This window comes from Theobroma umbraticum, unplaced genomic scaffold, assembly GCF_002168275.2.
Source record: "Theobroma umbraticum cultivar Fairchild unplaced genomic scaffold, ASM216827v3 scaffold_239.0, whole genome shotgun sequence".
Lineage (NCBI taxonomy): Eukaryota > Viridiplantae > Streptophyta > Magnoliopsida > Malvales > Malvaceae > Theobroma > Theobroma umbraticum.
The window spans coordinates 992,371-1,015,193 of NW_018397279.1; the positions used below are offsets into that span (position 1 = coordinate 992,371).

The 22,823-nt window shown below is 35.1% G+C and overlaps 6 protein-coding genes across 7 annotated transcripts; 3 read left to right on the forward strand and 3 right to left on the reverse strand.

Annotated features, from left to right (window-relative positions):
- The first annotated feature begins 746 nt into the window (after positions 1-746).
- Positions 747-6,034, forward strand: LOC110427748 (SAGA-associated factor 29 homolog A-like). The gene is made up of 9 exons (XM_021443331.2): positions 747-1,153; positions 2,521-2,614; positions 2,839-2,915; positions 3,485-3,594; positions 3,788-3,870; positions 4,476-4,529; positions 5,115-5,268; positions 5,441-5,454; positions 5,798-6,034. The coding sequence occupies exons 1-9, from the start codon at positions 1,036-1,038 to the stop codon at positions 5,898-5,900; spliced, it is 807 nt and encodes a 268-aa protein (XP_021299006.1). The 5' UTR covers positions 747-1,035; the 3' UTR covers positions 5,901-6,034.
- A 518-nt stretch (positions 6,035-6,552) lies between these two features.
- LOC110427747 (GDSL esterase/lipase At5g14450-like) lies at positions 6,553-8,760 on the reverse strand. Its single transcript, XM_021443330.2, has 5 exons — positions 8,402-8,760; positions 8,066-8,275; positions 7,798-7,970; positions 7,322-7,595; positions 6,553-7,047 (listed from the first exon to the last, which is right to left on the reverse strand). Exons 1-5 carry the CDS (start codon positions 8,682-8,684, stop codon positions 6,800-6,802), a joined length of 1,188 nt encoding a protein of 395 aa, XP_021299005.1. The 5' UTR covers positions 8,685-8,760; the 3' UTR covers positions 6,553-6,799.
- Positions 8,761-9,558: 798 nt separating this feature from the next.
- LOC110427873 (GDSL esterase/lipase At5g14450-like) lies at positions 9,559-11,263 on the reverse strand. The gene is made up of 5 exons (XM_021443505.1): positions 10,962-11,263; positions 10,658-10,864; positions 10,394-10,566; positions 10,014-10,287; positions 9,559-9,926 (listed from the first exon to the last, which is right to left on the reverse strand). The coding sequence occupies exons 1-5, from the start codon at positions 11,239-11,241 to the stop codon at positions 9,673-9,675; spliced, it is 1,188 nt and encodes a 395-aa protein (XP_021299180.1). The 5' UTR covers positions 11,242-11,263; the 3' UTR covers positions 9,559-9,672.
- A 1,083-nt stretch (positions 11,264-12,346) lies between these two features.
- On the reverse strand, positions 12,347-14,223 carry LOC110427854 (GDSL esterase/lipase At5g14450-like). The gene is made up of 5 exons (XM_021443484.1): positions 13,893-14,223; positions 13,577-13,786; positions 13,308-13,480; positions 12,956-13,223; positions 12,347-12,863 (listed from the first exon to the last, which is right to left on the reverse strand). Exons 1-5 carry the CDS (start codon positions 14,131-14,133, stop codon positions 12,607-12,609), a joined length of 1,149 nt encoding a protein of 382 aa, XP_021299159.1. The 5' UTR covers positions 14,134-14,223; the 3' UTR covers positions 12,347-12,606.
- A 1,631-nt stretch (positions 14,224-15,854) lies between these two features.
- Positions 15,855-18,084, forward strand: TAF13 (TBP-associated factor 13). Of its 2 annotated transcripts, none has more exons than XM_089785565.1 (6): positions 15,855-16,060; positions 16,174-16,329; positions 16,456-16,493; positions 17,201-17,260; positions 17,354-17,428; positions 17,668-18,084. In XM_089785565.1, the coding sequence occupies exons 2-6, from the start codon at positions 16,227-16,229 to the stop codon at positions 17,776-17,778; spliced, it is 387 nt and encodes a 128-aa protein (XP_089641691.1). In that variant the 5' UTR covers positions 15,855-16,060; positions 16,174-16,226; the 3' UTR covers positions 17,779-18,084. The 2 variants fall into 2 exon arrangements, with proteins under 2 accessions (XP_089641691.1, XP_021298928.1); XM_021443253.2 differs by having other exon boundaries at positions 15,858-16,052.
- Positions 18,085-20,009: 1,925 nt separating this feature from the next.
- On the forward strand, positions 20,010-22,587 carry LOC110427697 (Surfeit locus protein 2 (SURF2)). The gene is made up of 5 exons (XM_021443252.2): positions 20,010-20,361; positions 21,031-21,128; positions 21,210-21,479; positions 22,120-22,168; positions 22,262-22,587. Exons 1-5 carry the CDS (start codon positions 20,114-20,116, stop codon positions 22,338-22,340), a joined length of 744 nt encoding a protein of 247 aa, XP_021298927.1. The 5' UTR covers positions 20,010-20,113; the 3' UTR covers positions 22,341-22,587.
- Positions 22,588-22,823: the final 236 nt, after the last annotated feature.

Sequence of the window (22,823 nt, forward strand, 5' to 3'; positions counted from 1 at the left end):
AATTTAGAAAGGAGAGTCTTTTAATAATTTGCTTGAAAAAATTAAAAACTTGTGAGAAAATAAATTTAGAAAGGGGAGTACTTTAATAATTTTATTAGAAAAATTAATAACATGTGAGAATAGAGTGGATATCTTTTAATCAGTGCTCTTGAGTATTCAATCTGATTATATAGGATTTGAATACTTTATATTTGAATTTGGGATAGATTCGAATAGTAATTTTATTATTTGTTTCAGATTTTTAAATGTTTAATACTTGAATTTATTATATAAAGTTCGGATACTTTGTATTTGAATTTAGGATGGATACAAATACTAATTTTACTATCCTAGTATTTTTGGATTTAAGACAAATTTATATAGTAATTTTATTACTTATTTCAAGTTCAGATATCGCCTTTTAGATACCTGAATTAGTTTATAAATAAATATACGTAAAATATATTGTATGCTTGTTTGGATAATTAAGAGCCTTGCCATGACCAAATAAATCCCTGTCAGCCCAACAGATTCAATTAAATAATAATTAACTGAGTCAATGGATATCTAATTGGGCCGACCCATTTATTTCCAATTTGCATTTGGGCCACAGAAATTTTACAATTTTATGGTCCAAACTTAATTTCCATGTGAGCCCACAGGAACAAAGGAAAAGAGTGGCATTGAATCTCACACGTGGAAAATAAAAGGAGTTCTTCAAGGAAAAAAAAAAAACTTTCCACGTGTCATAACCAAAACAAACCCCTAAAAAAATCAAAAACAGAGTAATAGCTCAAAAAACAAAATTATCCATCGATTTCTATTTATTATTAAAGGTTTGATATTTTCTTTCTCTCAGATGAAAAAAAAAGTTTTATTTTTCTGTTATACTTATTAAGTATTAAATTTTCAATTCAAACTTTATTTAAAACAAGGGAAAAAAAAATGAAAACTTTTGATCAAACTAAGGATTGATTGAAGTGAAAAATCTAGCTGGAAGTAATCTGGTGAAAAGTACAACATTGTGTTTCCGACGAGGATAGGGAACAGGGAACGATGTCGTCGCCGGACATTGCTTCGATCTTGGAAAACTCGAGGGACCTCGATCGGTTAAGGAAAGAACAAGAAGAGGTGCTTGTCGAAATCAACAAGCTTCACAAGAAGCTTCAAGCTAGTAAATCTCTCAACCTTTTTTGATTTTTTTTTTGCTCTTTAGCTTCCAAATTTATGATCTGGGTTGATTTATATGGTCCCTGAGATTAATGGGTTTGTTTTGGATTACCAACATATGTTTTTTTTTTCCTAAAAAATGTTTTCTGGTTTTTTTTTAATTTTTTTGTGGTGGGTTTTGTTTAAAAGAGAGTAAATTTTGTTGATGAAGAATTTTATTGGACAAGGAAGTAATTTTTTGTTATACATTATTGCTTATTGTTTTAATTTGTGAAGCTTTTTAATTTCTAGAAGAAAAGGAAAGTTAGTAATTTGATCAAAGAGGAAAGGTATAGATTTTGTGGGCGATTTGAGTATTGACTTACTTTAAAACTTAGCTACATTTATGTTTGAGAAAGAAGTTAAGTTCAGCTAAGTGGAGTTTAGAAGGATTTATGATCTTAAGTGAGGTTAAAAGCTAGGATCCTTTTCACGTAGTTTTGGTGTAAAGATTTTGCTGTTAGGATCACAAAATATGCATTGAGAAGGAAATGATGTGGGTTTGGCACAGAATGCATTGATGCCTCGTTGTATGCTTGGAATCCATATTGATAGTGGTGAATTTTGCATGTAAAATAGTGTTCAATGCTTCTTGTTTAATTACCTTTAACTGGTGAGCCTCACAATATCCATTTAGTTATTTTAGTTGAGAATTTCAGTATTATCATATTATAACCTTGCTCCTGATATCTATTTTCCAAAATCTTTTGATTGATTTAATTGAGAATGTTTGCACAAAAGATGTCAGAATGGACAATAACTGCATGAAATTGGAAGAAGAGGGAAAGCAAAAGATATTTTTTCCAATTCAATGGGGTTAAGTTTGATTAGCAGTTTCTTGGATGTGCATACAGTCAGCAGCCAGGGGTATAGAAGTAGTAGCATTGAAGGAATTTTAAGATGCATATACTCGTTATCATGCCAAAACTATTCATTTAGAAACTATCTGATGCATTATAAGATCAAATAACCTGGTGGAATTTGTGGCTTGGTTATATAATTTCAATATCAGACACTTGTTGTGCATCCTAGATCTCATTTATTTGCTCCAACCTACCATTAGTTTATCCAACAATAGTTTCAGATATTGCCTTGAAGATTGACAGGTTCAAACAATAGTTTATCCAATCACTTTTTGGATTATTATCTGGCATCAAGTAATTTACAACACCTTTAATGGATAGAAAATTTGCTGAAACTCTAGGATACAGATGATTAATCTTTAAGATTTCAGAATAGTTTTTCTTTCTTTCGTTACTTTATTTGGCCTTGTTCTTTATTAATTGTTACTGATAGTTTATACTAATCTTGAACTTCTGTATATCAACGCAGCTCCTGAGGTAGTTGAGAAACCCGGTGATTCTTCGTTATCAAGGCTAAAATCTTTATATATTCAGGCTAAAGATCTTTCAGAGAGAGAAGTATCGTATGTTCATTATCTCTGTTGGAGTCTTCTATCATTTACCCATCTATCTCTGTCTCGTCCCATTTTTTCCATTATGGTGATGGATATGGGGCTTGTGCAAATGTGGTTACTTTTTCTTTATAAATATTTGGGGCTAGTGTAGTAAAGAACTTTTTGGTTTTGGTTTTGTAGGCCTTTTATTATTCTCAGTATCGTATTAACCCATTGTGTTGGCATTGATGCAGTATTTCCAACTTGTTACTAAGTCAACTTGATTCTTTCCTGCCATCTGGACCTCCAGGACATCAACGAAGAAAGATGGGTTTGTGCTACCAACTATATGTATATGAGATATTTCAGTTCCTTTAACCTCTATATTCAGTTCTCCCTTTTCATGACAACATTTAGGATTACTTGACTCTTGAATTCTTATAAAGCACTAAGTTAAGGTCATTTCCTGGCTAGCTTGGCACTTGACTTATAATCAAACTGTGGAAGTGTTAGCTGTAAATCAAAGTGGATGTTAATAGATAAGGCTGTAACTTCTGCTATTTGATTTTCTCCATCTTATCCTGTCTCTCTTTCCCTTTTTAAACATGCAAATTGAGAGTAGTTTAATGAAACATGGAATTGTTTGGCTAATGACATAGGAGTTGTTGAGTTGATATGACCATGGTTCCAAATTATATCATGATAGTTAAAATCAGATCAACACTTTGCAATTAGTTGAAATTGTTAAGTGTTTATGTGCTTTTTATTCTTCCAAAGCCAGAGCATTGGCTATGTGACATATTCCAAAACAGAAGACTCATTTCCTTATGTGGATTTTAGATACTAGTATGAAGAGTATCTGACTTCCTATTAATGTAGCTGACGCTAAACAAATTGCAGATGGTAGTGAGCAGAAAAGGAAAAGAATGAAGTCTGATTCAGATATCTCTCGCCTTTCTCCTTCTATGCGGAGTCATATTGAGGCTTGTGTTAGTCTAAAAGATGAACAGGTAAGCTTGTAGATTTTGTGGCAAACAAAAAAACGAAATAGGCATGCATCTCCATCGCAATTGATTATTGATATTTGTTCATAGACCTAATTTACTGCATTGGTCTTCAACTCTTATTTTTGTTCTACATAACGAAGTGTACTGTTCCATATGCTTTCAAACTAAGGAGACTGCAATGTGCTGTTGTACTCAGGTAGCTGCAAGAGTCACCTCGGATGCTGAGAAGGATGAGTGGTTTGTTGTAAAAGTGATAAATTTTGATGAGAAAACGAAAGAGTAAGTATGGTCCTGTAGGACATTTCATTTTGGCTTGTTAACTATTAAAGAAAGTTTGACATTTGCCCGGTCACATACCTGATAAATATTGCTCAGCTCCAGCACAAGTTGGATTTCAATTTAGCAAGAATTGCAAAAGCAATTATGACTTTGACTATATTCTCTATCTCTCTTACAGTGTTAGCCTTGAAACTGAGTAAATTTAGCCATATGAGAATGTATGGATATGGTTCAGTACCTAATTGTAGGTCTGTTTGTACCATGTGCCTGCATGTACTTATTTTGTATGCATGCGTGTTTAGATGTACACAGAAACATGCATTGAAGTTTGTTCCAGCTTGATTAATCAATCGAACAAGTCATGGCTAAAGACTTTAGCTTCATGGAATCAATAAGCCAGCCATAGCTTAGCACCTTTTGTTTGAGCTGATTGTAAGCAGCTTGGTTTCTTTCACCCTTTGGCTGGTGTTACTACACAATAAATGGTCTAGAAAAGACTCAAGTGTTTTTACTTAATTGTTTGATGGAGAAACAGAGTTAAAGTGTTTGTACCACCATTCAGAATCTTCTTTGTTCTTGTTTATAAGTTTCATCTCCATTTGCAGATTTGAAGTTCTTGATGAGGAGCCAGGTGATGATGAAGAGGGCAGTGGTCAAAGGTAAGCTTTTACACTTTGTTGCTTTGTAAATTCAGTTTCATTGAAATAATTGTTCTATGCTATACTTGTTCATGCACATTGTTGACTGGTATGGGGGTAGGCTATCATCTTTTGATAGATTGAGGCTGTAATTTGAGATCAATAAAATTTTTACTTCTACTGTACTAGATTAGGTGGCTGTGTTCTTCCTTTTTTATATAACAAAAAGAAAAGAAATTGGTGGCTCAATTATTTGTAACGGCAGCATGCTTTAACTGTAATTTCAAGAATCCTTGAAAAGTACAAGTATATTAAGGGCTCATATTCTTTTCCGCAATCATCTTAAGAATTATTGTGCCTTGGTGATTGCTGGTTACACTTTTACTCTTTTCAATTCTTTTAGTAACTGAAATTATTCTTGAGGCTACTGGTGGTAACTTGCATTTTTCTTTACAGTGGCTTATCTGGAGAAGATGAGTCTTCTTCATCCAAATAGTTCTTAAATATACTTCCTAGAACTCAACTTTCTCTTTCTGATTGATTGATTGGGTACTGCGAAATTAGTCCATCTGGAAGATGTTGATTTTTTTGTTATTGCAACTCCAGGAAGTACAAGCTGCCTGCGTCTTGCATTATACCTTTCCCCAAGCGGAATGATCCTTCCAGTACTCAAGAATTCCCTGCTGGAAGACATGTTTTGGCTGTTTATCCAGGAACAACGGCACTTTATAAGGCAACTGTCATTAGTACCCCTCGAAAGGTGACTGTTCCAGTCATCCACCGTCATCAGTGCACAGCATATAATTTTGGATCATTTTTACTGTTCTGTAGATTTGCTAAACTATTATTGTTATTTGCTGACATGTTGAACTGACTGGTAATTTTCTTGTGCATGTCTGTGGGGGGCTGTCAACCATTCTGTATCTTTCCAGAGGAAATCAGACGAGTAAGTGTCATCCTTCATTCTGGTTCTGGTATAGCAGATTTTGGGAAAAAAATGGAAACAAAACAATTGTGCTGATGATTTGATGTTTTACTGTCTTTTACTTGTTCGTATAGAATTTAATTGCAGAGAATCTCATGATAACTCAATTCTCACGACAATATACAAAATAGTAAACATATCAGATAAATAGGTCATGTGTAACTTACGCGACATAATTTCCTGCAAACAAACAACGAAAAATAACAGAGCATAAACTTCTTCTTTTGGACGTGCTGCTGTGTATTGTTATTTTCATGGTTATGTGTCATATACTGATATGCGTGAGCTCTTTTTGCTTCTTTAGGTATTTACTGGAATTCGATGATGATGAGGAAGACGGAGCCTTGCCTCAAAGGACGGTACCGTTTCACAAGGTGGTTCCCTTGCCAGAAGGACATCGCCAATGAGATTTGTGTATAAATGTGTATAATTTAGAGCTGGTTTTAAGACATGTGGATCTGAACCCTAATTTCTACGAGCCCTGTGTATTCTCTTAGTAATGGAACATTGACACGCTGATAACCCATTTTGTTATTTCCAAGTTCTATGGTGCTTCTTTGTTACTAGTAAACGATGGCCATTCTTTTCTCTTCCCCCCATCAAAGTAGTGCAGCTTCACCCAGTCCCATGCTTGGAGTTTACTGCTTAAAGAAACATATGAATTAAAGCAAGCACCAGCTTAATGCCACCAGCATCATAAGAAGAGAAACAGCAGCTTCAACCCAAGGCATAAAATCTCCAATCTCATAACCCAAGACATATGAGATCTTTGAGTGAAGAGAAAGTGGTGAAAATTTTTCTTACTAGATGATGGTTTGTAAGTAGATATTGTTGTCTACTTATTCGTTCTAGCTTTCTCTGACCATCTGACGGACGCTTTTCTACATAAGAGCAGTTTTGCAGCATCTGTAAACCTTAATTAGGCTTCAACTTTAAAACAGAAAAAAGAAAACAAGAACAAGCTAACATGGCTTTGTTAGGGATCTGAAGAGCCAATCGTCATCACATAGTTGCAAGGATAATGCTGTCAGCTTTTCAAGGAGAAGTTTGTACAGGACGTTTCCAGAAAAACTTGGTAAAGTCATATGATTAATGAAGTGCTGCTTTGCAATTGATGACATTCCAGATATGCTCAATATACCATTTTAGACCCAATACTATTAAAACTTCTCCAGGTTTCGAGATCAATTGCCTTTAGCTGATCCAGAAAACATTAAACCTGTTGCTCTAGTCACTTATTAACTCGTGTTTTGGAATCGATTTTTCACTATTGCAAATCAACACAGATTTATGTGATCACACAGAGCTACTGCTTATGGCATGCTTGAGTGATTGGAATTGGTGGGTCTGCTAATGAACCATTGAGTGTATGATCAGCAACAAATTGATTTGCAGCCTGAGAGTAGTGAACTCCATCCCAGCTTATAAACACTGAAGGGTTTTTGCAAGAATTACCATATACTTCAGTGTTATTGATGGTTGCCTTGTTCCCACACCACACATGGTCGTAATTGACATGATATCCACAGCACACCTTTAACGGATCTGCCAATCCTGTAAACAGAAGCATAAACAGATAAGTATGTGCATCAGCACAATCCAACCAAGACTCACCATCTTCGTAGTGGTCATTGCAACAACCATTGGATCAAGATAGCCTCAGTTTGCATTTTGTATATTTCAACTCAGGGAAGTTGCCTTGCATTGCATTTATAATATACATAGCAATGGAGACAAAGGCACCCATCATTGCGCCTGCTGGCTGCTGAAAATCTGAAAGTGAATTTTGACAACACTGTAAATGAGATTAGGTAATGATGATGATTACCTAGGTTCTTTGCATTGCTAATCATTGAATACTTAGCAGTATAGACATCCAAATGAGTAATTGAAGCTTCTGGGAGCTCTGTTCTTAGCTTGATGATTCTGTCCTTAAGCTGCCTATTGAATTCCATTGCCATGTCATTTTGACCCTTGACACAACCATATTGGTCAAGATATCCGGGCTCAGGATTATGTACGTAGAATGAGTTAACTGGCAAGCAACCGAATGGACCCGTGTTGTGTATCCAGAAGGTTCTCCCTCCTTGCTGATATAGATGCTGATGTTTCATATAACATACTGATCAGTTACAATATGATTCTACGACATAAGCATATCAGACTGAAAAATTGTTAATCCTTGTCAAAGGTTCTAACAGACTGCCCCATATTTGATGAGGCAAGCATTACAAAAGAAAGTCATGTATTAGACTCCCAACATGCTAAACATAGGCAATATTAAACTATATGAATGCCACTTACTTGGACCGCTGATGCTAACTGGTTTATGATATCTGGCATAGCTGTACGAAGCTGATCAAAACTCATTTTCCTAAAACCAACAGAAAGATCATTTTGGCCGATGTCAAATGTGTAAAGCGCCTTCGCAAAGTCCTCAGGTCTGGGAAGTTTATCTTTTTCAGAAGGATCCTTAGCTAAGAATGGCAAAAAAATGGTAAACAGTGTCAATGAACGGTGTTAACTTCATGTGGACATTCTGTTCTGTCTATTAGGCAACTTTTAATCTAACCTTGATTGTACATTTCAATAGTTCTTGCTTTAAACTGGTCGAACTGCACAATCTGCATATCTAGAGCAAATGGACTTATGCCGTACTCGAAAATGGTCTCATTCTGCCTCCTTATAGTTGATCCTCCTGTAGCAAAATTTGCCCCATGCCTGAAATTTGCTCCTAAGGAATTCAAGTATGCATGAAGATATGGCAATTTTACACGCTCAGCTGCAAAAAGAGTAGAAACCAAACTTGCAATCAGTCCTTCCTCTTTGACAAGAGTAAGAGATGGACATAAGTTTCCTAGTTTAACCTAGTGTGATCAAGATATTGACAGCTTGAAATGTTCCTTACCTATGAAGTCTATGATGAGGCGGCCATCACAGTCTCTACCAGCTGGCTTGTTAAAAAACGCCTCACCATACGGAGCTCGAATTGGTTCAAAAGCAGCTGATATGCCTCCAGTGTCTGAATTTGAGTCACCAAAGTTGTAAATTGCAGGGAATTCGCATGGTGGTAAATTAGCACCACCCACACTCAAAACCCAGGAAAAGAAAACCCCAGCTATTAACACTCTCCGGAACTCCATTTGCTCCCCAGTTGACCTGATTATAGGAACTTGCCAGCTATATATCATTATATGAAACCTAAGTACCTATAAAAGACCCACACCATCGACCATATTAAATGCCATCCAGCCAATATGTCCAATGCTGCATGCTAGATATTTTTTTTTCCTTTCTAGCACCTATGTCAAGCCTGACTAGTATTATGTCAAAAGATTGCAGAAGGTTTTCTTTGTCCAGAGTGCTGTACACCGTTTGATGGAGAATGATTGGTGGTGATGAAGTGTCTTAACCGAGAAGCGACTGTATCTTGTTTGATCATAAGTGCATGCTACATGTAAAGCTCCTTGTCGGTGTCAGGCAAAGGGGACAAAAATGTAAAGCAGCTACACTTTTCTAGGCTTCGGGTCTTGAGATAGATTCGGTTGTGCGCAATCAGTGGGATACATCATACATGTGCATATGCTACATTAACCCCACATTTCATTTTCATAGCAATAGCGAGATAAGCTACAAATCAGTAACCAAATCCCAAAATCATACATGTATTACTTCTATAAAAGATCTTCTAGTAAATTCTAAAAGTAGATATTCTTAAAGATCCTTTTAATTTACTCCATTGTTGGACTTTCAATAGCTTCTTCATCAAACAAATTTTTTACTTTGACAGGTAGTTGGAAAGTATGGTTTTGTAGGAGATTTGAACTCCCAAATTTTCATTTTAGCTAGGAGATAATACTTTTGCTATGAATTTAGGCACAAAGGCACATTGGCCACAAAAAACGAATCATAATGATTATGAGACCTTGCTATTGAATTGTTTCATAGCTGTTAGTCAACTTGACATGGAACTTTTTTTTTCTCTTTTAATTTTTCCTGAGTGATTAAATTAGTGCCAGCAAAGAAAGTGGAGGAAAACTTGCCATTAAGTTTATTTTTGTTGAGAAAAAATTTATATAACCACAGTTATTCCACAATATCATAGTACTATCATCACTTTGTCTCTTTTGCTAGTACCATGATCATGATGCATAGAGATGTGGTTAGCAGATCATGGTTTCATGAAGTTCTGTAACAAGCATGGGTGATAGGAACAGGGGGATCTGACAGTGAACCATTGATTAAACGACTCGCAATCCAACGATTGGCTGCCTCAGTGTAGTGCACACCATCCCAGCTGATATATAAGGAAGGGTCTTTGCATGCAGCTCCAAATATTTGAGTACCATTTGGTAGGGGTAATACTCCTCCACATCCCACGTCAATGCCATTCTTATGATACCCACAACAAATCTTTTGTGCATCAACAAATCCTACAAAAGGAAAGAAGAAACCAGATTATGATAGAATGTTAGGAATAGGTTTATGGTAGCTCAGTTTTTGTTGTTACTAGTTATTACCTTGCTGTTTTGAATTGCTGATAAGTCCATATTTTGCAGCATAGATATCCACATATGTTATTGCAGCTTGTGGGAGATCTGCCCTGAGCTTGATCACTCTATTCTTGAGCTCCCTGTTGAACTCTTTTGCGATGTCATTTTGGCTTTTGACACAGCCATGCTTGTCAAGAAAGCCTGGAGGAGGATTCTTGATGCCGAGCAAGGTTGATGGCAAGCAACCAATAGGACCTGTGTTGTGTATCCAAAATGTCCTTGTCCCTTGTGTATACAGATGCTGTTAAAGTCGTAATTGAATCCACGTTGGTCATCTAGAAACACATTGAAGAAGGATTGCTACCTTTCTGATCCCAGTTAACCTTAAAATAGAGAATGCAATTTACCTCGACTGCTATTGCCAGTTGGCTTATTATGTTTGGAATTGATGCTAGAATTTGTGCATCACCAACCGTCCGGAGGCCATAAGCAATGTCATTTTGCCCAATATCAAATACATAAAGAGCCTCTGGGAAGTCCTCAGGTCTTGGAAGATGGCTTCTACAAGAATATCTTTTATCTGCAAACTAAAGACAGTTCTTAGTTTCCTTAGTCTAGGAGGATTTAATTTGGAAGAGAAGTACTGGTTTTTCAAGAGTTTTGATGGTAACCTTTGTAGAGATCAGTAGTGCGTGCCTTGAATTGGTCATACTGAAAAACCTGAACATTAAGAGCAAATGGACTTAGTCCACTTTCAGCTATGGTTTTGTTTTGTGGAACAATGGTTGATCCTCCTGAAGCAAAATTGGCACCCTGCCGGAAGTCTGATCCTATTGCATCCAGGTATGCACTCAAGAATGGCAATCCAAGGCGCTCAGCTGCATACAGAAAAGTAGTGCTTATGAACTTTGAAAGACCATAATCTCGAATCCATGTTAGATAAAGAGGGAGAGCATGCTTTCATGTTTTGTTTACCAATGAAATCTATCATCAGGCGCCCATCACAAACTCTTCCAGCCGGCTTATGGAAGAAAGTTTCACCATTTGGCCATTGCCTTGGGAAAATCGCTGCTGATATAGCCCCGGTATCTGAATTGGAATCACCAAAGTTGTAAATTGCTTTGAAATTGCAAGGTGGTAAGTCCTTCACCTGGGCAGCTGCTCCCACACTCTGAAGCAATGAAACCAAGATCCCAGATAAAATGACTCTTGCAAACTCCATTGCAGCAACAATGCTACTCACAAATTGGAACATCCACTTACCTTACTCTATAAGCACCCAGAGGGCCCTGGCTTTCCATATCAGAAGAAGAAGCACATGCTTATGGGAATCAATGAACTCAGATGCTTTGACTTTCTTAATTCTATGATCTATCTTTATCTTTTTAAGCAATTTTGACGCCATTACACTCTGTATATAAGTCATCTCCACCCAATATTTTATCCCACAAGTTGCAAAAGACCAATCTGTTGTATGCTTCATAGAGATACTATTACTTTGCTGATTTGAGTGGTTTAGCTTTTGAAATTATTTGCTGCTGGACATGGGAAGAATTTGGTTTTTGTGCATCTCATTTTGTACTGTATGGTCGATACTTTGTGTCTATATATGCGATGTTTTGATATCAATATTTGGAAAGTATGATCTATTTTTAACAAATTTTGTATTGTTTTTTGATATTTAATATATCTATTTGGTTCAATAAAAAAATAATTATTTCCACATTCTTGATAAGCAATTGTTTCACTGTCAAGTTAATTAAATTATTGAAGGTGCTTACGTAAAGAAACAGTGAGCTATATATTAGGCAATGGCGAACACCTTAGATACAGATCAATTATTGGCTATCTAAAAGCCAAAAGACTTTAAAATTCCTATATTGCATAGACCACATGCATCTTATGGGAACAAAAAAAGATTATAATAAATTTGTTTTGACATGCTATGGCCATGTAAGTTGTCAGTCTGTGAGACCTAGTTGCCAAGTGGGAACAGGGTCAAACAAATATATAATGATCTCCAGAACTGCAGTAAGTTAGCTTTGAAGGAAAGAGGAACCAAAACTTATCAAAGCTGACTTCCCTTTTGCATCAAACATTGAAGCTTAATCAACAATCTGATGAATGTGAAGCAGTATGCGTACTACATATGCTTACAAATCTTGCAAGACATTGACTTCCTTTAGAACTGTAGATATGAAGAATACTTTTCCCTATATTTTATCATAATTACTACCCTTTGTTCACTTCAGAATGTGATAGTTAGCTTGACCCACTCTTTATTATGTGCCATGGGGATAGGATTAAGCACCAAAATTTAAAATCTTTTCACATTGCTATGGTAATGGCATTCCCTCTAATTAAATTCCCAAGAATGTTGCTTGCATTTCTGGTACCAGACGGACCCTTAAGATCATCAAAAGAAAAGTTCGAGTACAAAAGGAATACTTGTCCTACAGCTAATGAGAATTGAAAAATAAACCTTTGTTCTTCTCTTATGTTTTCCTTCTATAGATTATTGCCATCAGCAGGGTTGCATTGAAATGGAGAAGTTGCTATGTGAAAATCAGTGACCTCTCAAGTCAATTTCCATGCATGATCAGTGCATCTGTCAGAGTTATTACTCTAGACTAGGCTTATGGCATGCATGTGTGATTGGCAGAGGCGGATCACTGAATGAACCATTGATTATGTGATTAGCAATCCAATGATTGGCAGCCTCGGTGTAGTGGACACCATCCCAGCTGATATACTTGGAAGGATCTTCACAAGAACCGGCGTAGATTTCAGTACCATTTAGTTGCATTTTGTTGCCGCAATATACATGAATGTCATCTTCATGGAATCCACAGCAAATCTCTGCTGCATCAACAAATCCTACCAAGCAAAAGAAAAGAAACACATAAGCCATTGCTTTTGTTTATCGTCACTTAACAACATAACCTGGATGATATTCTTCATATAATTACCTTGCTGTTTTGCCTTGCCAATCAGTTCATATTTTGCAGCATACATGTCCACATATGTTAATGCAGCATCTGGTAGCTCAGTCCTAAGTTTGATCACTCTATCCTTAAGCTGCCGATTAAACTCTACAGCAAAGTCATTTTGAGATTTGAGACAGCCCTGCTTGTCAAGTTCATCAGGCTTAAGATGGTAGTGTAGAGTCACAGGCAAGCAACCGATTGGGCCTGTATTATGTATCCAAAATATCCTTGCCCCTTGATCATAGAGATTCTGTTGATTAGGGACAATGATTTTGGTTAGAGTTCTAATTTGTTTTTAATCCAGAATACCTGTATAGAATCAATTCAAACTTACCTGGACTGCTTCAGCTAGCTGCTCAACTATGTCTGGCATTGATGCCTGAAATTCTGAGTCATTCTTCAACCTGAAACCAGCAGCCATGTCATTTTGACCAATGTCAATGACATAAAGAGCCTGGGAGAAGTCCTGAGTTCTAGGGAGATGTTTTCTGTAGTAATTTTTCTTGGCTGCAAACCATAAACAAAAAAGATATAATTTCCTGAGTCTACCAGAATAAACCTTTTGAGAAGGTAACTGATGCTAGGTGATTTTTCCAGGATAACCTTGGTTGTAGAGATAGCTGGTTCGAGCCTTGAACTGATTATATTGTATAAACTGGATGTTAAGTGAGAACGGGCTTACTCCATTTAAAGACATGGATTCATTTTGTGGCCTGATGGTTGATCCGCCAACGGCGAAATTAGCACCATGCCGATAACTTGTTCCAATGGAATCCAGGTATGGACTCAAATGAGGCAATCCAAGATGCTCAGCTGCATACAGCAAACCCCGAAATATAAGTCATATGAACAAAGTAAAGGCCATAACTTTTTGCTTGTTGTAGAATGCAGAGAGAGTAGATGAACAATGGTTTGTTACCAATGAAATCTATTATCAGACGCCCGTCACTGCCCCTTCCAGCCGGCCTACCGAAGAAAGTCTCTCCAGAAGGAGGCCCTGCAGGGTAGAATGCAGCTGAACCACCACCAGTATCCGAATTAGAGTCACCAAAGTTATAAACTGATCTAAAATTGCAGGGTGGGAAGTCCTTCCCTTCCACAGTTTGCACACTCAGAACACTCAGAATCAAAGCCACCACACTAACTTTAACCATCTCCATTGCACCACCAATAAGCCTGGCAATGGCTTAGTATTCAGAATGTAGACAAAAAGGCAAATCTCATAAACAATCAAGTCAATGGCTTATTGTAAAAGTCATTTGCTGCTATTGTTTTTGAAATCACATGGTACAAGGAAACAGCATTGTCACATGATGTTATTGCCTAACTCATGCCAGATAAGATAATCCTTGGAAATACTTAGTAGACCTATTATAATATTCAAACTCTTGATTGCTTTAGCAAGAGATAAGTGTTAGGTGAGATTTTTTTTGGTGGGTAGATGCTTCAATTCCTCAATTAAATAAAACACAAACAAACTTATAACCTCCCCTTTTGGACATGAATCTCATTAAATCTCTATGAAGGAATTTAAAATTAATGTCATGATAACTACCCAAAGCAAATATTGACTAAATCTTCAACACCACATTATTTTTTATTTATGCAGTTCTTGTGTTACATCATTTGTTAATTTAATGATTATCCATTTGTAATTATTATTTGAAATATTGATATAATTCTCAAAGAAGTCTTTAAATTATTTCAAAAAAATTCAAAAAAGTCTTTATTTTTTTTTTATGTTCAATCAAGTCTTTATATTTTTATTTTAGATCAAATAAGCTCTTATAATTAATGATTGACTAATTACGAATATCACTTGTTATTTTACATCTACATGGCACGATGTGGATGGTAAAAAATGACACATGATCATATTATCGTGTTAAATTAGCATATTAAGTCATTATCAATTATAATATGTTAATATACCACATCATCATCAATTATAATATTTTAACTTACCACGCTAGCATCACATGACATTGAAAGACAAATGATATTTTGTAAGATTGTGCGACGGTCGGTTGGGACCGCCCAACCGACCGCAACCGTCGATTGTTCGGATCAGCCTCGTCGGCCTTTTGGCTTGGTCGTCGGGGGACTCCTTCCCCCCGAACCAATCAAAAAACCAGTGAGCTTTTTTTTTAAGACAAAATTACCCATGGGTCATTTCTGTCTAATTTCGCCCTTGTCCCGCGACCTAACTAATTCCCCCCTCGCGAGCCTCCAAAAAACCGAGCTTGTCGACCTAATTCCCCCCCCCACCCGAGTCTGGGTTCTGTCGACCTAATTTTCCTCCTCCGACCGAAATCGAGCCTCTAAAAAATCGATCGAAACTGATATTACATCATACGCGGTTCGGTCGGTTATATTGTAGAAATTTTTGATCGATTTATGGTAAAAATCGAACCGAAACTGATAAAACTGACTGTCGTACACTCTTAATATTTTAATTAAGTCAGTCATTAATTATAAAAATTTATTTAATTTAAAATAAAAATATAAAAATTTATTAAACTCAAAATAAAAGAATAATAATTTTGATTGAATGTAATAAAAATATAAAAAAAAATTCAAAATTTTTAAAATAATTTAAAAACTCTTTTAGATATTATACCAATATAAAATATAAATTGGTTTAGATTAAGTTTATTTATCAAGATCACTACGATAAAATCAATCATAATCATGAACTATGCAGGATTCATTAGAATATAATCACAAGTTTATAGTTATAAATGATGGGTCCGACATAATTTTATGATGGAATATTTCCATGATTATCAGTGAATGTTTGAACAATGAAAAGATGTCTTACACTAGCACGGTTTAACAATGGAAAGACACTTTAATCCTAATGTTACACCAGCCCAAACACAACTAAAGGCAAAGGAAACGATGTGGGTGCCATGTCCAAATCCAAATGCCGACATCCGTCAGAGTCACAAATGCTAGCCTAGACTGCAGCCCAGCCCATTAAGCAGTTCAGATCAATCTCTTGAATTTCCTCTTCTGTCTCTGTTTTTCTAGAATCTGTTCTTCCCCTGTATTTTTCGTTGAGGCAATCAGGGACCAGGTAAAGCAGTTGGGTTTTTTTCTTTGTTTAATTTACTTTTATATGTGTTGGATTTTTCTTTCTTTTCTTTTTCTTTGATGGGTTCTCTGATAAAGATTTTATTTGTCTTTATTATACGCAGAACTTGCTTGAATTTGTTTAATCCCAGTAGTTGGGAGACCTTTTGGGTAGAAGATGAGTAACCCATCAACAGGAACCTCTTCAAAATCGAAAGTTGGGTCTTCACAGCCCTCAGAAACTTCATTCAAGCGGAAAAGAGGAGTTTTTCAGAAAGATTGTAAGATAATTTTCTTCCTTTATGTACTTCCATTTCTATGAGTTTTCCTGCAAGTTTCGTTTTGTTTTTTTTTTTTTTCGATTCATTTATATATTTACATTCCTTTTACTCTGTTTGTTGTTACAGTGCAGCATATGATGTATGGTTTTGGAGATGATCCCAATGTAAGTACCCTTCACAAATTCTTGAATGGTTGAAGTTTGTTTTTTTTTTGTTTTCTATGAGCTAAGATTATTTTAATTTTTGTTTATGTTCTTTGAAAGTTGTTTCTTTTATCTACATCTTTCGTGCATTTGGGCTTTAATCCTTTCATTGAATGTGATTTCAGCGTACTGAGCTTCAGTGGGTTCGAATTACTTCCCATGTTATTGTCTATGAAAATGTAGTTTTTATACTATAAATCATGATAACTTTTGTCGTCTTGTGTTGGCAATTGTTTTGAGAAAGCTGGAAGCCTGGAAGTCTCACAAATTTGCAATTTTGCATTGCCTTAAAATGTGGATACAATTAACTTACCTGTTGTTTATTTATCTATAGAGCTACTTAACTAATATAAGGCTGATTCAAATGAGTTGGCGCCGTTGGTTATCATTGCTTTCATAGATCTTTTAAAATATCCAAATGCAATCCAGCAGAAGGATTTCTCTAATTGATTTTGATTGCCATGAGTCATTCTCTATTCCATTGAGCAATGGAAACATATGCCTGCATAAAGCTCCAAATAGTCATAGATGCTTCATCGGGAGAAAGGTTTATTAGTTCTCACCTTTGCCTGTTTTTGTGTGTTAGAGTAACAGAATTTATGCATTGCTCTTGCATAATTTGCTGGAAATATGATCTTAATAATGAGTTCTATTTGTTGCTTTTTCAGCCACTTCCAGAGACTGTTTCGCTTGTGGAGGACATTGTTGTGGAATATGTAACAGATCTGGTAAGTTTCTTTGATTTGGTGATTTCTGCGATCGGTTTAGTAAGATGCCATGGCATTGTAGGTAACATTTCCGTTTCTGCCTCTCTTCTTTAGGCACATAAAGCCCAAGATATTGGATCAAAGAGGGGAAAGCTATCAGTTGAGGATTTTCTTTATCTAATTCGCAAGGTAACTTTCATTTTGTTTTTATGCAGCGTATTTGCTCCTGTATTCTGCAACTTGGAATTTCACAATGTATTTTGCCTCTTCTATGGAAATACATTTCCAAAAATTGTTTTAACAGTTATTTGAGTTTATAATCAAAGCGTGTTTTTAACGTTTTATGGTGGGGAGATGGCGTGCAATGTTTGATTGTTTTTTCTTTAATTCTCTGAAGAGTAACCCCTGTAATCGCTTTGATCCCACAGGATTTGCCCAAACTAAATCGTTGTACTGAATTGCTATCCATGCAAGAGGAGCTGAAACAAGCAAGGAAGGCATTTGAGGTTGATGAAGAGAAACTGGGAACAACAGAGTAACCCCTTCCCCCTCCCCCCACTCCCCTCTCTCACCTTTCTCACCTTTGTCATCTCAGTCAAGACTAGTGTATTAAGCAGTATAAGAAATAATTATAATGATTTTGTTAGAAGTTAGAACAACATGAAACTAGCTGTAAATCTCAAGTATTATGAGTGTTCAAGATGCAAATGCTTTCTTTCTGCAATGAAAGTAAAATGTAGTTCCTCTTACTGCCATTCTTGAGTATTTTTCAGTTTTGCTACTTCTTGATTAAGCAGCATAACAAATGTAAGCAAATCTTCTTATTAAGGGGAGACATATCAAGACCGATCCTAGTCAGTCACATCTTGGGTACTACAACTATATAATATGGTAAGGGTTTATGTTTGATGCAATGTCAGTCTATGGAAATTTATATACTATCACTTAATTATAGATTGTCCCTTCATTAATATACCATGATAAAAATTTAAAATTTTTTAAAATAAATATTTTCAAAATTATGAATATTTAGTTTTAAGGGTTCTCAATTTCTAATTTAATTTATTAAGGGGATGATAATATCTAATTCACTTATAATGTATAAAAACCAAAGATGAGTATCAAATATAATTGGTATAATGTTTTAAAAATTTTTTGGACTATTGAAGAAAATTCAAATAAGTTTTTATTCTTCTATTGCATTCAATTAAGTTTTTAGTATTTTTATTTTGAGTTAAATAGTTTTTTGTAATTAATGATTGATTAATTGCTGTTAATAAAAGTATCACTTGTTATTTTATATTCATGTGATATTAGTGTGGTATTAACATAGTGTTGACATATAAGGTTAAAGTATCACTATATCACGTCTTCATGTTTTATTACTATATCACTTTATCATCAATTATGATATATTAATATATCATGTCAATGTTACATGTCAGTATACCACATTAATATTAAAATGACAAATGGTATTTTTGATTAAAAATAATTAGTCAATTATTAATTATAAGAGTTCATTTAGTTTAAAATAAAAGTTTGTAAGCTTGATTGAATACAATAAAATAATAAGGGTTTATTTGAATTTTTTTCAATAATTCAAGAATTTTTTTCAATAATTCAAGAATTTTTTTCAAGTATTATACCAATATTAGAGATGTAAACGAGTTGAGTACCCACTATTTTTGAGGTATCCAACCACGGAACAATTTAACTATCAAAATATTAATATTATCTAAAATCAAATCCTAATAATAAAGCATTATCTGATAATTATCCAATTTTGTTAAATACTCGATTATACTAGATAAATTTTTTGCATTTAGGTACCCGTTTAATAGCTTGAACTTAAACCAAAATAAAAAAATTATCTTAATTCATATGTGCATAATTTACTAACAATTAAAATTTAAACCACAAATAATTTTATATCCTTCCAAAACCCCTAGCCTCGGTCCATTTATGAAAATTTGTTTCTTGCAAATTTATGAAACCTTTACATTACATGCTTAGAAAATTTATGAAAGTTTTCCCTACTAGGAGTTAAATTTTACATATTTAAGTTTGCATCATAATTCAATTTATATAAATTAATTTTATATTTATTAATTACAAAAAAAATAGATTAATTGAGATGACAAAGAATGTGTTAAAGGTCAAGAGGAAAAGTTCAAGTCTCACTAAATTTAAAAATTTTGTAACATTATATGTAACTAATCAAAACTTACTCGAACTCATGTGAAGTTTTAAAAACTCCTAATTCATCACATAAAACTCTTACCTTAATTCTCTCCATAACCAAATATAAGATATTTAAATCTTATGTTATCGAATTGGGTATTTGTAGGTACCCATAAAACAACAACCCTAAATATAAAATATTCAAATTTTATATTATCGATTTAAATACTTACGAGTACCTATATAATAATTACTCATTTACATTTCTAAATCTAATATAATTTTATATTGTAATATCAATTTTTTTATATGAAGGTAATATATCTTGCCTTTCAAGTGTGATATGTCTTATTTGCCTAAGAAAGGTAAAAAGGTCTCTAAGTCAATATTGGCATCCATGGTTGAAACCAAGTTTCACAAAATAGAAAATTGAGGGTTAAATTGCAATATTGGAGGATGAAATTGCAACAAAATTGAAATTCAAAGTATCAATGTCAATAAAATTGAAGTTGAGACACCTCAATTCTCATGCAGCCAGCTTCCCCTTAAACGTTACTCTTCCTTACACGACGGCGTTTCAGTCGAACAAACACATAAAAGGGTGTCGCTGCAAGGGATCGACGGCGACAACCCAAAATAAAGAACAGAAGAAAGAAGAGAACAGCAGCAGCAGCAGCAGTAGCAGCAATAATGGAGGAGGCAAGTGAAGAAAAGAAAGGAAGCGGTAGAAGCAAAGAAGGGACCGGTTTGTTGGGCCCTCCAACCTTCACGGACCTCCCAAACGGCAGGCTCAAGTGCGTAGAGACAGGCCATGAGATGGTTGTTAAAGACAAGGATTCCTATGCTCAGAGCAAACGTTGTCGTTTAGGCCTCATCGACTTTGCTTTGTCTCACTCTAAGCCTCCTCTCAACATGTTCAAACAAGACCCTCTTTCCCGGTAAAATAAAAACCGAAGCTTTCCTCCTTTAATTAGATGAATTGCGTTTAAGCTTTTCCTTATAATAAAATAGAGAACCAATTTTTATTCTTCTTTGTCAATTGTTTGAGCTATTTATTTAAGTTACATAAAGAAAAGGGTTATCAAAGATTGAAACTTTTAGCTAAAGCGAGCTATTCTATGAATACCCAGAATCAAAAAAGCATAAATTCATGTTTATGGTTAGAAATTGGAACCATTCCCAATTTTTTTAAGTTAAAAAACAATAGTTTTGGGAGAGTTGAAATCTAACCTCTAGAAAGTAGATATTTTAAATGGGACTTGGTTGGTTGCCAATGCCAGTTTCTGTTTTGAGATTCCAATTTCCAAAAGTTCTGAATATAGCCAAAATTGAGCATTCCATTAGGGTGAATTTGTACTTTGTTTAGTCTCTTTTTTTTTTCTTTTGATATTCCTAGGGGTAAGAGGAAATGCAGAAGCTGGGGCTGGAGCTGGGGCTAGATGCCCAGCCTTGCAGGAACCATCTGGGCCAAGCCCCAGGTTCACTTTCATGTGTTTCCTGCTAATATGTATTAGGGTGTTTTTATGTGTTTTTGATACTTTGTTGAGTTTCACTTTCATGTGTTTTCTGCGAATATGTTTCTAACTTCATATTTGTTTGTTTTTCAGTTCAAAGTTGATTTGTAAGTTAACTGGTGATACTGTCAATAAGTCCGAGGAACATATTTGGAAGCATATCAATGGGAAACAATTTCTCAACAAATTAGGTTAGTGTTGCTTTGGAGTTCAGTGGTTCATATATTAATTAGCATATGTTGTGATAATTCTTGGTGAATTCTTGTGAACAGAGCAAAAGGAAATGGAAAAGGAGTTAGCGAATGAAACCATGGCAGAGGAAGGTCAGCGGAAGCCAAAGAAAGAAAAAAAGAAGAACAAGAAGGAAAAAGCAGTTGAAGAAATTGTCTCTGAAGTTAGGGATTCTGCTGAAAATGAAAGTGATTCAGAAGAACTTGAGTTCTGGATGCCCCCAGTGGGCGATCGCTGGGACTTTGATGATGGAGGAGATCGATGGGGTTCTGGTTCAGAGTTGGAGGAAAGTGATGAAGAAAATGAAACAGGTGCGCTCAGCCTCTGTATTGAGCAGAGATACTTTTTATTTTTAAATAATCTAGGATCAAAATTGGCACTTTATAGTTTATGCTATATTTATGATGTCAATTTTTAGCAGAATAAGAATAGAGAACACTAAGGATGAGAATGATGAATAAAATGGCTTGGGAAAGTAATTGTAGAATGAATTGTGTTCATCATGTTCATTTTGTCAGCAGCTTGCTCATCCAGCCACGTTTATAGCAATCAAACCCTGATATCAGGTGGACTCTTTTGCATGTTAATCTCTTTGACAAGAAGTAATATGGTCATTATAAACTATCAGATGATTGATCAGGGAATCTTACATTTAAATTGTACTTCCTAGAGATGTTAAGAGGGTGTGCTAAGTTATTACTTTTATTAGCTTTCTCTGTAGATTGTTGAAACTTATTCTGCTGCTTTATGTAAGTTTACAACAATTAAAAATTAGGTAAGATTCTATTGGACCATATTTTGCAAACACAATTCATTTCATTGCATAACTCGTTGGGTTTTAAAAATTGGTTGCTTTAAGCTGCCAGGAGCTGATTTAGAAAATTTTGTTGAGCTATCCGATTTTATGTGATTGTGTCTGGTGCTCTTAATTTCATATATTTCCTTCATCAGAGGTGGCAGTTGAAGATGGTGGAAAGGAGTCAAAAGAGCTTTCTACGCGGTATAGTGCTTCATTTTTCGTTTATGATCATTCTATGTCTATCATCTCTGAAGAGCTAATGCATAGCTATTCTGTTCTTGTCTCTTGTTGCAGAACCAAGAGAATGTCCATAGAAATTGGACCCAGCAGCTTTGCATCTAGGAAGAAGAAGTGTCGGAAAAACACAAGCTAATATGGCCTTGTGCCTTCTGAAACAGAGTTTTTTTGGTCTGTAATTCATCAACAATTCTTTCAGATTTTGTTTGCAAAAAACGAAAGGAAAATCTGAATAGAAGTTTGTAAGACCTCTGAATAGAAGTTTGTTAGTGTCTCTCTGTTTATTGTTACTTAAATAAAACAGATATTTTCCTCATTGATGGAATTATCAGCCATGATTATGATAGTTATCTTGATTGTGATCCCTGTTATGGATCCTTTAATTACCCCATCTTTGTTCCTCACTCAATTATTTTTAGGTTACTTTTGAGATTTCTGACCACAGGTGTATCTCTTGTATTAGTGTAACTTGCCCTGGGGCTAGCCTTTTGATGTATTAAATTGGCCAGTGATCTTGATTTTGATCCCTGTTATGGATCCTTTAATTACCCCATTTTAGTGCCTCACTCAATTATTATTATTAATTTTTTTTTTTGAAGGGCATGAACATTTCATTGAA